This window comes from Cynocephalus volans, chromosome 5 (genome assembly GCF_027409185.1).
Source record: "Cynocephalus volans isolate mCynVol1 chromosome 5, mCynVol1.pri, whole genome shotgun sequence".
Taxonomy (NCBI): domain Eukaryota; kingdom Metazoa; phylum Chordata; class Mammalia; order Dermoptera; family Cynocephalidae; genus Cynocephalus; species Cynocephalus volans.
Genome location: NC_084464.1, coordinates 110,712,118 through 110,725,211, shown reverse-complemented (window position 1 = coordinate 110,725,211; position 13,094 = coordinate 110,712,118). Strand labels below are relative to the sequence as shown.

At 40.5% G+C, this 13,094-nt stretch overlaps 1 protein-coding gene, 1 non-coding gene and 1 pseudogene across 4 annotated transcripts in view; all 3 read right to left on the bottom strand.

Annotated features, from left to right (window-relative positions):
• AFG1L (AFG1 like ATPase) overlaps positions 1–13,094 on the bottom strand; it is a 184,725-nt gene that overhangs the window by 150,346 nt on the left and 21,285 nt on the right. For 2 of the 3 annotated variants that reach the window (XM_063097573.1, XM_063097575.1), the window contains exon 2: positions 3,392–3,615. The exons of the other annotated variant lie outside the window; for it this stretch is intronic. In XM_063097573.1, coding sequence (XP_062953643.1) covers positions 3,392–3,615 — 224 coding nt within the window. The remainder of the gene's footprint in view (positions 1–3,391; positions 3,616–13,094) is intronic. 3 annotated transcript variants of the gene reach the window in all.
• On the bottom strand, positions 3,663–3,736 carry TRNAI-UAU (transfer RNA isoleucine (anticodon UAU)). Its single transcript has one exon. It is a non-coding gene; the product is annotated as a tRNA-Ile (tRNA).
• On the bottom strand, positions 11,395–11,734 carry LOC134378172 (large ribosomal subunit protein eL42-like; annotated as a pseudogene).

The window sequence follows — 13,094 nt, the reverse complement described above, 5'->3', positions numbered from 1 at the left end:
ATCCTGTTTCCCAGAATTAACAGAATTAAGAACACTACAAATAAAGTTCTTCTATCACTGGGAAAAAACCTAGTAGGCCAAGTTTTCCTTCTCTGATAATGGGCATTATCAACGTTTATTTTTAGAAGAAATATGTCTGTGATATCTTTATAATCTTCAAGAACTAAAGTTTTATATACGTTTTCCTCAAATTATATTACATGTTTGGATCTTTTTCAATGTTTTAAAGATTTGGGCTTAAGAAACTACAGAACAAATACTATCACAAAGAGATGTTGCTCCATCTACTACACATTTATTTGCACATGCATTAGGATTTAACAGGTATGACCTTTCCTCAGACACCTTTGAAATGCTACCTGAAGTCTCAAATCTTCTATTTACATAAGATTACAACTACATAATAAAACTAGGGTTATTCATTAGGCTGGCCCACCAGAGTCAACTCAGCAATCAAAGGTGGAAGTATGGAAGAATACTCCTAAGAAGAGCTGATGATTTTAAGGAAAAAAAACAAAAAACCCTGTTGAAGGGCTAGCCAGTTAGTTCAGCTGGTTAGAGCGCAGTGTTATAACAACGAAGGTTAAGAGTTTGTATCCCCATACTGGCCAGCCTCTAAAAAAAATTAAATTTAATTTAAAAATCAAAAACAAAAAACCAAACCCTGTTGAATTGACAACCAGGTAAGTTAATGATTAAAGGATATTTATGACTGCATAGACATAAACCAACCACCATAAGATGAGCCCAAGGGATGCTACAGGAGGGGAAGAGGGAAAAAAGTACTGTATTTCCAAAAGGGAACAAGATACAAAATTCATGAAAGCAATTTAACTTTCAGATAATCAAAAAATCCAGTTAGTAAAACATGTTGTTTCCTAGCCATGCCACATAACCAAGTTATTTGGGAGCCCACCAGTATCACAAACTATAATTAGATATGCAGTACATAAACAGTCTATGTTTTTCACTTTTTAGGTCTTTACTTACCTACAAAAATTTGGACATATGGGAAGAAGTTGGCCATCAAAAAGGATAATTCACCATTATTTCCTATAACCACTGCGCTGGACTGGTCAATATGGTGCCTGCAACATTGACAGTCCTGAGAAAAACTGCCATCCTCACGGGAGCAGCCCTGGATCCTTAAGCAGAGTTCCAATCTTTATGCTGGCTCGTAGCCTCTGAAAAACCTGGTGTGAAAGCTCTGCCCAAACAGGGATGAAGTGATTGGCTGGCCTAACAGATTCTTACTCAGGAATTTAAACCACAGGTACTGGGAAGGAATTAAGAAGTTAGTAAAACAAACAAAAGTGGAAACATGAGGGACATGAAGGAAATGGAACAAGAGTAAGTGAATGATATGGTCTCAATGTTTGTGTCCCCCTAAAATTCATATATCGAAATCCTAAATCTGCCACACACACACACCCACCCCCCGCCCCTGATGGTATTAGGAAGTAGGACCTTTGGGAGGCAGAGCTCTCATGAGAGGGATTAGTGCCCTTATATAAGAGGCCCAAGGGAGTGCATTTGTCTCTTTGGCCATGTGGGGACACAGTGAAGAGATGGCTGTCCATGAACAGGTAAGCAGGCCTTCACCAAACACTGAATTTGCTGACACCTTGATCTTAGGTTTCTCAGCCTCCAGAACTGTGAGAAATAATTTTCTGTTGTTTATAAGCCACCACCCAGTTTGTGGTATTCTGTTATGGCAGTCCAAGTGGACTAAGATGTGGATTACACGAATGGCAGGGCACCATGAGGCCTGACTATATAACAGAGGTGCCCTGCAATTGCTATTTTCACGTGTAATCTTATTCAAAATCTCTATTTCTTTCTGTAACCTAAATGAATCTCTATTCCTTTTAACCAAAAGAGTAAATACAATGGCAGCCTTTTTCCTTATATAAAAAATAAAACTATTTAAGTATACTCCCAAGTGCTTTTTAAAAAGTAAAACAACTTTCATTAGAGTTTTTTTTTTAAATAAAGTACTACTAACGTATGTTATACAGTGCCTTCTTCTAAAGAACTTACAATAAAAGAATATTGCAGGCAGAGGGGGCAGTCAATTAAAGGAAAAGTATTATCTTAGGTTGAATCATATTCCAATATTTACTGTTGTTATTATCCCGCATCATTTAAAGATGACACTACTAATGACATTGGCTTCTATAATACACAAGGAAGGGGAGTTTTCCTGTTGTCACAGAATTTCAGCAAAAGCTCAAAGCTAGGGACATGGGAAGACAAGTTACCCCCACACTGTAAAGAGAGGCACTAGTCACATCCACACAGAAATTACTTTAAAAAGAGCCCTAAACCACAGTGAAAGTGGAGAGAGTGATCAAGGTAAACAGTCGTGAGCTGAGTACGGAGTGCTGTGGCATCCCCCAGACACGTCATGCTGAGCATGAGGAGTGCCCAAGAGAAGCATCCAAAGAGATCGGGGCTGAGTGTAAAATGGGCATCCCTCTCCCCAGCTGGATGCTTCCTTGGGGAAGGAAATCCACAGGCACCTACTAGAGCAGAGTGTGGAAGAGTTCACTGAAGAACTTGACATGTGTCCCCAGGAAAATAAGTGGTATACAGGACAAATATAGAGACTGGTGCCTGCTTCTTGCCTGCAGAGGTCTGAGGGCAGGAGGCTGACTGAAGCTGCCCATGCAGCAGCGGTTGGAGAAAGGAGATGTTATGCTTCCTGTGGCCTAAGTAGACACCATAAAACATGACCCAGCAAGAGCTGGGTGACCCTGAAAGGACCCCACCTAAGAAGACTAAGTGTAAGGGCAAGGGGGTCCCAACAGGACGTGTGGGTTTTAAGGTGCTTCTCTAGAGTAATAAGGGGCAGTCAAAGAATGGAGCAGTGTGGAGGTCCCCAGGGGAGTCCTGAAGAACTCCCCAATGTGCACCTCAACAAATAGCTAGCATGTCAGCTGCTACCACACACAGGCCCCAACAGCTCACTGGTCCCTTAAGACTCTGCTCTTTCACTCTAACCTTTTATCCCTCTCATTGACCCTAGAGGGGCCAGGCAAGCAGAGAGAGGAGGAGGAAAAGAGGAAGAACAAATCACACCCTTCTCCACTGCTGATCCCTGGGTGAGACCTGAGCTAGGGGAAGAGGAAAGCTTTGAATTACATGGAAGTTTTCATTTAGACTGGACTGTACTTTCCAGTAACTTAATCTGAAGCTTTCTGAATCCCTGAAGGCAAAAGAAAGCTATCAAACATCAAGAGGTCGGAAGTGGGGAACCAACAGAGTTTGTTTAATGGAACTGGTAGAAACGTGTCAAGCTGTTTCATGATTGTACCCCACTGCATCGAATCCATTTTACAAAATGCTTACACTTTTAACTGTTCAATTTTTAATAGCACACAAACCTCACCTTTGAAAAAAGGCCTTCTGCCTCTATACTGTATCCCTTAAGGTCCTCATGTAATTTCTGCAAACACTGTATGACTCTTCTTTGATGTTCATCATCCTTTAGTTCGTGGGCTTTGATCAGAAAGTCATAGTGGTCCAGAGGTCCATGGCAAACAGCCAAAGCTTTCCAATAAGCTTCTGAAGCAGCAGTTGGGGTCATACTCTCAGGTGTCTGAACTGTATAGGCTACACACAAAAACACACATAAAATTTTATTTTATTTTATTGGCAACTGGCCAGTACAGGGATCAAACCCTGGACCTTGGTGTTATAAGCACCACACTCTAACCAACTGAGCCAACTGGCCAGCCATATATAACCTTTCAGACTTTCTTAAATGAAGATATTTCATACTGCTCTACATATGTTTCTTAAGGGTCACATTCAGACTTTTAATCAGTTACAATTGTATCTATTTGCATAGTTTTATAAATACCATTTTGATAAAAATAATAATATAAAACACATTTTATACAATGAATATATTCATAAATGTTTCATTTTAATGACAGGACATAGCCATAAACTATCACTGTAACCCTCAGTAGCATAACGAGCTACGGAGTCTCTGCTTTGCATCCAGTCAGTCCACTAAACCAGCTGCCTGGGTTCATCAACTCCTTCCCAAAAGCAGGAGTGCTGCCTTTCTTTGAGTTAGTCCTATTTCTGGTTCTTAAGCAACAAGGCAGACACTTACAGATTAGACATGAAGGGTTTTCCACCCCAAAACAAGACAACATTCAAATATCACCACATCAATTTCAGCCCTCAGCTTGTGAGATTTCTTCCCTTTTCCATAACCTTTAGGGGGTTAAACCCAGACAGCTGGGACACAAGGGTGTTGTTCTGATCTTTTTTTAGCCTCTCCTGAAAGAGAAATAATTGTCTGTGTGAGGTCCCATCATAATTCCATTCCTTATCTGGGGGAGGTTTAATGAGCAGGTAGCTCCCTCTCTATTTTTTAGAAGCAACAATAAACAGCAGCAACCCGGCACATTTTTCAGAACAAGGTTTCTCAAAGGTACTTTAGCAGCATTTCATTTGTTTCATTGAATATCATGTTTCATTTGTTACAATAATATGAAAATTACTTTAGCAAAAAGAATTAACAGTCAAAATGTTATTTCTACTTTTTTCCCAAAAGAGGGAAAAAAAATCCATAAATATATTATGAATGTTGGCGATAGGGCAGGGTTGTCTTCTATTATCTGTCCACCCTTGCTGAATAGGAGTTTTAGCTGGGTGCATGGCTGCCTGGTTACATATTACATTTCCTGGCTTCCCTTGCAGTCAGGCATGGCCATGTGACCAGGTTCTAACCAATGGGATGTAAGTAGAAATGTGTGTGGTTCTGGTATACACCATTAAAGGGAAAGTGTCAGAGTGAACAGGACTAAAGTCACGTTGGGACCTAAAACTGCCTGGGCTGTAGGCAAATTTTAAAAGGACAGTTTTTTTTCTTGAAATGCATTTCTCTGAGTTCCCTCACTTCCCATGGTTATTTGATATTTTGAACCTTGGTTATGGGGCAAGACGACATTTACATGAATGTCAATCTGGAGCTGCAGACTTGCACATACTATCCAAAGAAACCAAGGAAGACATCAATAAAGCTATGCTGATTCCACCCCTCCGCAGGACTATGAGATAACAAGGACAGGAGCAGAAACCAGAGTCTTGGCAAGACTTTGCACCTCAGACCTGAGGCCTTGCATGAAGCTCTCACTGCTCATGTGTCCCTCCCACCTGCTTTTCATATCCCACATTCTATTCCCTCATCCACCTCTTTAAAAATCCCTCTGTAAACCTGAGTTTTTGAGATGGCTTTAGCCTGGCATTCTCCTTCAGGTTTACTGGACAGATGGGTTAGCTTAATATCACTTCTCAGGTCACTGGTATTTCTGAATAAAAGCTGACTTCCATTTTCACAAACATTTTACTATTGTTTGTTTGTTTGTTTTTGTCTGGTGGCAGGCAGCCAGCTCCTGAGTTTGGTAACAAAAGGACATATCCTCCCAGCTTCCTTCCCTTCCCTTCCCTCTAACTGGAGTGAAAGTGCAATGACCACTGTTGGAAGAGCCAAGGAGATGCACACAGAATGTTGACTAAAGCAGAGACACAAGGTACACGGAGCCTCATTCTCCAATAATGCTGAGCTGCCAAACCAGCTCTGTACCACCAACCTGGATTTTTATGTAAAAGAATGTTAAACTTCTATCTTGCTTTTAAAGCAGCGTATTTTAAGGTCTCTGTTACAGAAGCCTAAGTGGTACCCTAACTAATACAGGGTACCTAAGGCCTGCAAAAGAGAATCTAAGGGTCTCCAGGAACACTGGGGCCTCCCCCGACCAAGGATGAGGCTTGGGTTCAATGTTGAAGCTGAAGGCATAGGTTGAGAGTTCCCTAAAAGCTTCCAGCAATTTGAGATATCTACTAGTGTGGCATAATAAGAAATATATTTGGTATTTGTACCTGGTTCTTGGCACAGAGTTCCTTAAACCCTTAGAATTCCCTGAATGACAGGGGTGTCTTTTATTATTCATAATGAGCCCTTTGCAACACATCTGGTTATATGCAAATGAGTTGATTCTAGAGTGGGGCCCTTAGATGACCTCAGGACAGGGCTGATGGCCAGAAAGACCAAGTGATTAAAAGGCTGGAACTTTCGGCTCCACCCACCAACACCTAGGCAGGGATGTGGGGCTGGAGATGAGCTCTATCAACACTCTTTAAACAGACTGAAGAGCTTTTGGGTTGGTGAACACATTTAGGTGCTGGGAGAGTGACCTTGCCCCATACCTTGCCCTTTGCATCTCTTCCATTTGGCTGTTCCTGAGTTGTATACTTCTTAATAAACCAGTAAACATAAGCAAAGTGTTTTCCTGAGTTCTATGAAAACTCAGGAATCTGAGGGAGAGGAAAGTTATGACAATCTCCAAATTTAGTCAGCAAGCACACATGTGCATAGCCTGGGCACCCCATTTGCAGCTGGCATCTGAAGGGGGAAGCATTTTGGGGGACTGAGCCTCTAGACTCATGAGATTTGATGCTTACTCCAGGTAGACAGTGTCAGAATTGAATTGAACTGATGGACACCCAGTTGGTGTCAGAGGATTTGAGAATCTCACAACCCACAGAAAAATGCTTTTTCATCTCATCCTTTAATTTTCTAGAGTCGACCAAGTAAAAAACCTCAGAATAATACTAATTTCTTCCCCTTATCCCACAACACCTTTCCTCAGCCTTCAATCAGGTTGTCAGCCAATCAATCATCAATGCTACTCAATTTTACATCCTAAATACTCCCTAATCCATTCCATCCTTTCCTTCCTCATACTACCACCCCAGCGTGGGCTCTCCTTATCTCTGGCTTAGGCTATCACAGTAGCCTTCCTGCCTCTGATTGCCTCCACTGCCCCAAATTTACTGTTGTAGTGAGCAGGACTGAAGCCATGCTGGGACCTAAAACTTCCTGGGCTGTGGAGGGGAGGGGGGATTTTAAAAAGGACAGTTTTTTTCTCCCACTCTTTCTTCCTATCCCCTGACTTTCTTATCTTACTTGCTAAGTAGGAAAACAGTCCAAGAAGCTAATTAGTACTCTGCAAAGCTAACAGTTCTTTGACACTTATCAAAATGATCAAGGCAAAATGACTGGATGCTGACCTTGGTCACCAGCCAAGTTCATGGGCGCAAGTCAAAATCTTGCAAGGTCCTGAGATAACAGCGAAGATGAGAACAGAAACCAGACAAGATCTTGGCAAGACCTTGTACCTGATCCATAGACACGGACCCCTTGTAGGTCATGTCTCCTTCTCTCCTGCTTTTCACCTCCCATGTTCCAAGCCCTCAACCCCTCCTTTAAAAACCCCTTAGTAAATCTAAACTTTGAGATGGGATAGCCTACCATCTCCTTCAGCTGAATACATCTGCTTTTCTAACACCAACCACTTGACTTCTGAGGGTTTATTTTTCCTTCTCAAGGGGGCAGGCAGCCAGACCCGAGTGTGGTAACATTACCACTACCACGATCTCTAAAATATCTTCCACCAACTTCAGGGATGATCCTCCAGGAAATCTTGCTGAAATGCAAATGTGATCTTGCTAAAATCCAAATGTGATTTTATCAATCTTTTGCTTGAAATATGTCATCTCATTGTTTAAAGGAGTGGTTTTTAAATTTGATTTTAATAGCAGCACCTTTTTCCCCATGAAATCCTCAACTTATTAAAGAGAAAAGTGGGAAGAGGGGGACGCAAAGACCCACCCTCTTCCCCTCCCCCTCATTCCCACACTCACACTACCCCCATTTCCCAACAACCCAAGGCCACTTCCCCACTTTATGGGATCACATTAAGTACCAATATTGTGCAGAAAATGGTTAAGAATGGCTTGAGACTGCTATCCATAGAAAGGCCTGTTTGCAAGGTTGGCCCTTGGCTGGTGTCTGGGAACTTGAATTTCAAGAGGGCTCCTACCATTCCCAGAAATCATAAGAATGACTCACCATGTCTAAACTGTTTGCACAATGTGGCTTACGCTGAACACCTAGTTTCCCTCTATAAGTCTGGAATGTTAGTACATGCTAGGCAAAGGGTACATATGTCACCACCCCCCAATAAAAACTCTAGGCACTGAATCTCTAATGAGCTTCCCTGGTAGATAACATTTCACACCTGTTGTCACAATCAGTTGCTGGAGGAAATTAAGCCTGTTCTATGTGACTCCACTTGAAGAGGACTTTTGGAAGCTCGTGCCTGATTCCTCTGCATTTCATCCCATGCACCTTTTCCCTTTGCTGATTGTGCTTTGTATCCTTGTACTATAATAAATCATAGCTGTAAGTATGACAATACGCTAAGTCCTACAAGTCCTCCCAGAGAATCACCAAACTTGGAGGTAGTCTTGGGGACCCCTGACACAAATAGTATCCTCATTCTGGGGTTCAAGGAATTCATAAAACAGCCCCAGACTGCACTTCCAGACTACTCTCCCTCTACTCTCCAAAATGCGTTGACCGATACAACAAATGATTAAGTACCTACCACATGTAATGAGGTAAGGGGGAATATCAAAGGTTTTTGTGGGTTTTTTGATTGGGAATGGAGGAACAAAAAAAAATGGAACAGCAATCTGTCAAGATTATCTGGCAGTAGCAAGTAAAATGAATCTGGGTACAGAAACTAATTATGAAACTACTCTAAGTGGGAAATAATAAAGGCCCAAATTAGAATGGGCAACAGCAGAAAAGTTAGGGAACTGGGTAGGATTAAAATAGCAAATGTGGATTCAATAATGTGGGCTGCTGGTGGGAAAATAGAATAATTTAATCAGGCTCCCTTGCCTCAGGGCTGGTTGGGGGTGGTTCAGTAAACAAATTGTGTGTGGGTGTGGGTGGAGTTAGTGCACATGCATGGCGCTGCCAACTTGGCTGGCGACTGCCTCGGGCGGACGCTGCTCTTCGCAGCCATGCTTTCCAACCTACGGCTTCCAAGGACCTGTTTGCTGGCTACTTAACTCATAGACCTGCATGTAAGGGGCTGGTGACCCAGCCTGGTGTGTGAGGGGTCTGGTGACCCAGCCTAGCCTGTGAAGGGTCTGGGGACCCAGCCTGGCACGTGAAGGGTTTGTGACAAAGTCTGTGAATAGGCTTGAAGGGTCAGTGAGCTCCAGACCCAGCCCTAGCTCTACAAATGGCACTGTGAGCAGGATTCCGACATTAGTCTAGTGCTATAGCTGCCTTCTAGCCAAACTGGATTACTTACCATGTCTCATTTTTCATTCTTTCATTTCATAGTCATGCCTTTGTTTGCATAGATTCCCCTGCCTGGACATCCTCCTTCTCCAACCCTCTGACAGTTTAATTTCTCTTCCACAAACTCCCACCCATCCTTCAAAGTCCCTCAACTATCCACCATCAGACTGCCCAACTCAACTATATCTGCCCCCATCCTTTTCACTTTCCCTCAGCTTACAGCTTAAGCACTACTTCTCATTCATCAAAGGCTATTAATGCCTTCACTTGTCCTCTAATTAGCAGCTTTCTAGTTTTTCTGGATGCTCTTTTTATATCGTGATACAATATACACACACATAAATATAACTGGAAAAAAATTTTCATGAAATAATAAGACATTCAGTAAATGTATGAAATAGTAAGAAAAACAATCATTCTACACATGATGCAGTCTTTGTTGAGTTTTTTTTGATGGCTAGTACAGGGATTGAATTATCAGCAACACACTCTAACCAACTGAGCTAACCAGCCAGCCAGTGATGCAGTCTTTAAAAATACACACACACACACACACACACACACACACACACACACACACACACACACACACACACACACACACCACTGAAGTTCTTCAAAAAGTTCGCTGAAGGATTCGTATCATCTTTTAATTCTATTTTTCCAAGAACTATTACTTTGAAATACCCTTGTATACTCACATTTTATATACTGGACAAAGAACTACTAGATTTAATTACACTAAATGCCATACATTTTACTTATTTACCTTTTTTTTTTCTGTTTCTAGACTAGAATGTACACTCTTAGAGGGCAGGCATTGTTTGCTTTGTCCAAAACTGTATTCCCCAGTAAACAGTGCCTGGTACATGGTAGGTGTTTATTAAATATTTTTTAAATCTCCTCCCTTCCTACCTTTTCAAAGATCTCATTCTCCTCATTAACCACCTCTGTACAATATCATCAACCTTCCCCTACCTACTACCTTCTACTTATCATCTCAACCCTTTCCAATCTCTGAAAAACAGCAACAGCAATAACAACAACAAAACCTCCTTGACCCCACAGTCATGGGACATCTGCCTTCCCTTTATAGCAAAACCCTTTACAGCAAAACCACCAAAAAGTTACTTTTACTTTTTGTGGCCACTTCTCATATCCTGCTCACTTCTCAACCCACTGTGATCAGACTTCTAGTGAGATGGCTTCTCCAAGGTTACCTAAAGCCCATTCTTGCCAAATGCAGTAGCTACTCCTGTCTTCGTGTTCCTGTTCAAATTGTAAAATATCTAATTTTTAAAAGTTACTCCTAGGAAATATCAGGACTATGGTCAAAGCACATTGTTTCTCTTGGCATGTGCCTTTAGAGAAGCTTAAAGTCTTTCATTTATACTTTTATTTTTAGTAGCCTAACATCTTTCTTTAGTAGTGTATACTTCATTCCCATTTTTCAGACAAGAAAATCAAGGTGAGGTCTGAGTTAGCTCAGTTAGTCAGACATGGTGCTGATACCACCAAGGTCCAGGGTTCGAACCTGTACTGGCCAGCTATCAAAAAAAAAAAAAAAGAAAGAAAGAAAGAAAAAGAAAAAAAAGAAAACCAAGGTGCACTGAAGATGAGGCATCAGTTCAGCTAGTCAGCAGAGATATAAACAGAATCAGTCAAGCAAGAAACTCAAGGCTGACAGACTGGCTAGCTTAGCCCTGGATAGCAGCTGTATAAATTGAAATACAAAAGACTTCTCAAAAGCTGCACTAAATTAAATCTGTTACCACATCAGTGTACACAAATTATGTGATGCTGCTGCCATACTATTTTGACTTGTATTAATTTGCCTTATTGTACTCCAAATGGACAGTGGGAAAATGCCATTCTGACGTTTCACACACTAATCAACAAACATAAATGGAAGATTTTAGAGGCCCCAAAACGTCTATGCTGTTCTTTCTAATACCTCAGTTTTGTACCTTATTTCACTCCATTCCCCTAAACCATGTTTCAGGAGGATCTTACTATACTCCACAGCCCACTTGCTATAAGATTTAGTCAATATCTTGGTGATCTTGCATCTGAATAATCTATTATAATTTCCTAGATGGAATGTTAACAATTACTTCTATTTAGTTTTACTGTCACAGGGAAAAGTTTCGTTGTGCTTACTTTGATTTCCCCCAATTTTTAAAAAATAAATGTAACCTCAAGACTTACTGGCTTCATAATAAAACAAAAGATAAAGCTTTAAACTGGATCACATGTTTTCTCTTCTTATCTCCTCCCAGTTCAAAATGCTCGCATCTCTTTTTGGCGAGCATTCTCTTAGATATGGAATTGACTCAACGAATTCAAACCTCAGCACAGTCTTCTTCATACTTTTAGCTGTTTTCCGGAAAATCAGCTTAGTCAAACCACAATAGCCACTCTGCTTCCTGTCATAATGCTGCTTTTCCTGGGCATACACAGAATCCTTGCCCTTCTTTTCCTGTGTCAATTTATGCAGTTATTGCTTGCCACACTTCTTATAGAAACTCTGGTTGTTTTAGGAACATTGGCCATGTTACAGGAGTACTATCAGCAGGGAAAGAAGCAACTTCCCCCAATTTTTAAGTTTCATCTTAAAACATAAGTTTGGGACAAACAGAATTCTGAAGTTCTGCAGTCCTAAAGTCTACACTAATATGTTCCACGTAACTAATCTCACTACAGCAACAAATAATATAATAAACCACAATAATGCTCTTCTTAATGGCACATGGTAGGCTATAATGCAGAAGAGGCAACCCAATTTGTCACTAACAGCCCTAACAAGAATTGTTATATAAACACGAGGGTTTTTTGAACACACTCTTGAATTAGGGTTCATGACAGACTTAAAGGGATGTAGGTGTCTGGGAGCCTCTTGAAATTTAAAAAAAATTATGTATTGTATATTTCAAAATTGCTAAAAGACAGGCTGGCCAATTAGCTCAGTTGGTTACAGCGCAGAGTTGTAACACCAAGGTCAAGGGCTCAGATTCCCGTACTGACCAGCTGCCAAAAAAAAGAACTGATTTTATTTACTTATTTATTTATTTACTTAGTTATTTATTTATTTTTGGCAGCTGTCCAGTACAAGAATCTGAACGATTGCCCTTGATGTTGTAACAGTGCGATCTAGCCAACTGAGCTTACAGGCCAGCCCACATGTTCTCACCACAAAAAATTGATAAGGAAGTGGGTGATGGATATGCCAATTAGTTTGATTTAATCTTTCTACAATGTATACATACATCAAAACATCACATTTTAACCTATAAATATACACAATATATACAATTACTGTCAATTAAATTAATTAATTTTTAAAAAGAAAGAATATTATGAGTGTTCATTTTTTCTGAGGCAAGACCTCTAAATTTACTACAGCCTTCAGATTTTCAAAACAAGTTTGTGAACAAAACAGGTTAAGAACCACTATTTTAAGAAGAATTGTCAAAACTTCAGAGTTTTAGAAGGAACGTCTATTAATAGCTCACATTTCTTGAGCACCTACTGTGTGCCAAGGACTAGGTTAAGTAATTTAACATAAATCTTTTTATTAATAATTACAATAATCCAATTACACAAATAACTTAAAAAACCATGAATAATTTTGTTCATTCATTCATATTTGCTTTCTAAAAAAAAAAAAAAATCCACTGGTTTAACCCAGAGCAACAAACCTGGTTTTGTTGTCCCAGAAAAAAACAAAAAACAAAAACAAAAACAAAAAACTACTCATGCTTGTTGAGAACCAAGTGTATCTCAGTACTATTCTTTTTTTGGGTTTGGGGGTTTTTGTTTTTGGCAACTGGCCGGTATGGGGATCGAATCAGCTACTATTATTGACATGGGTGAAAAAGCACCAAACAAAACAAATTCCTTTCTCTGTGGAGCT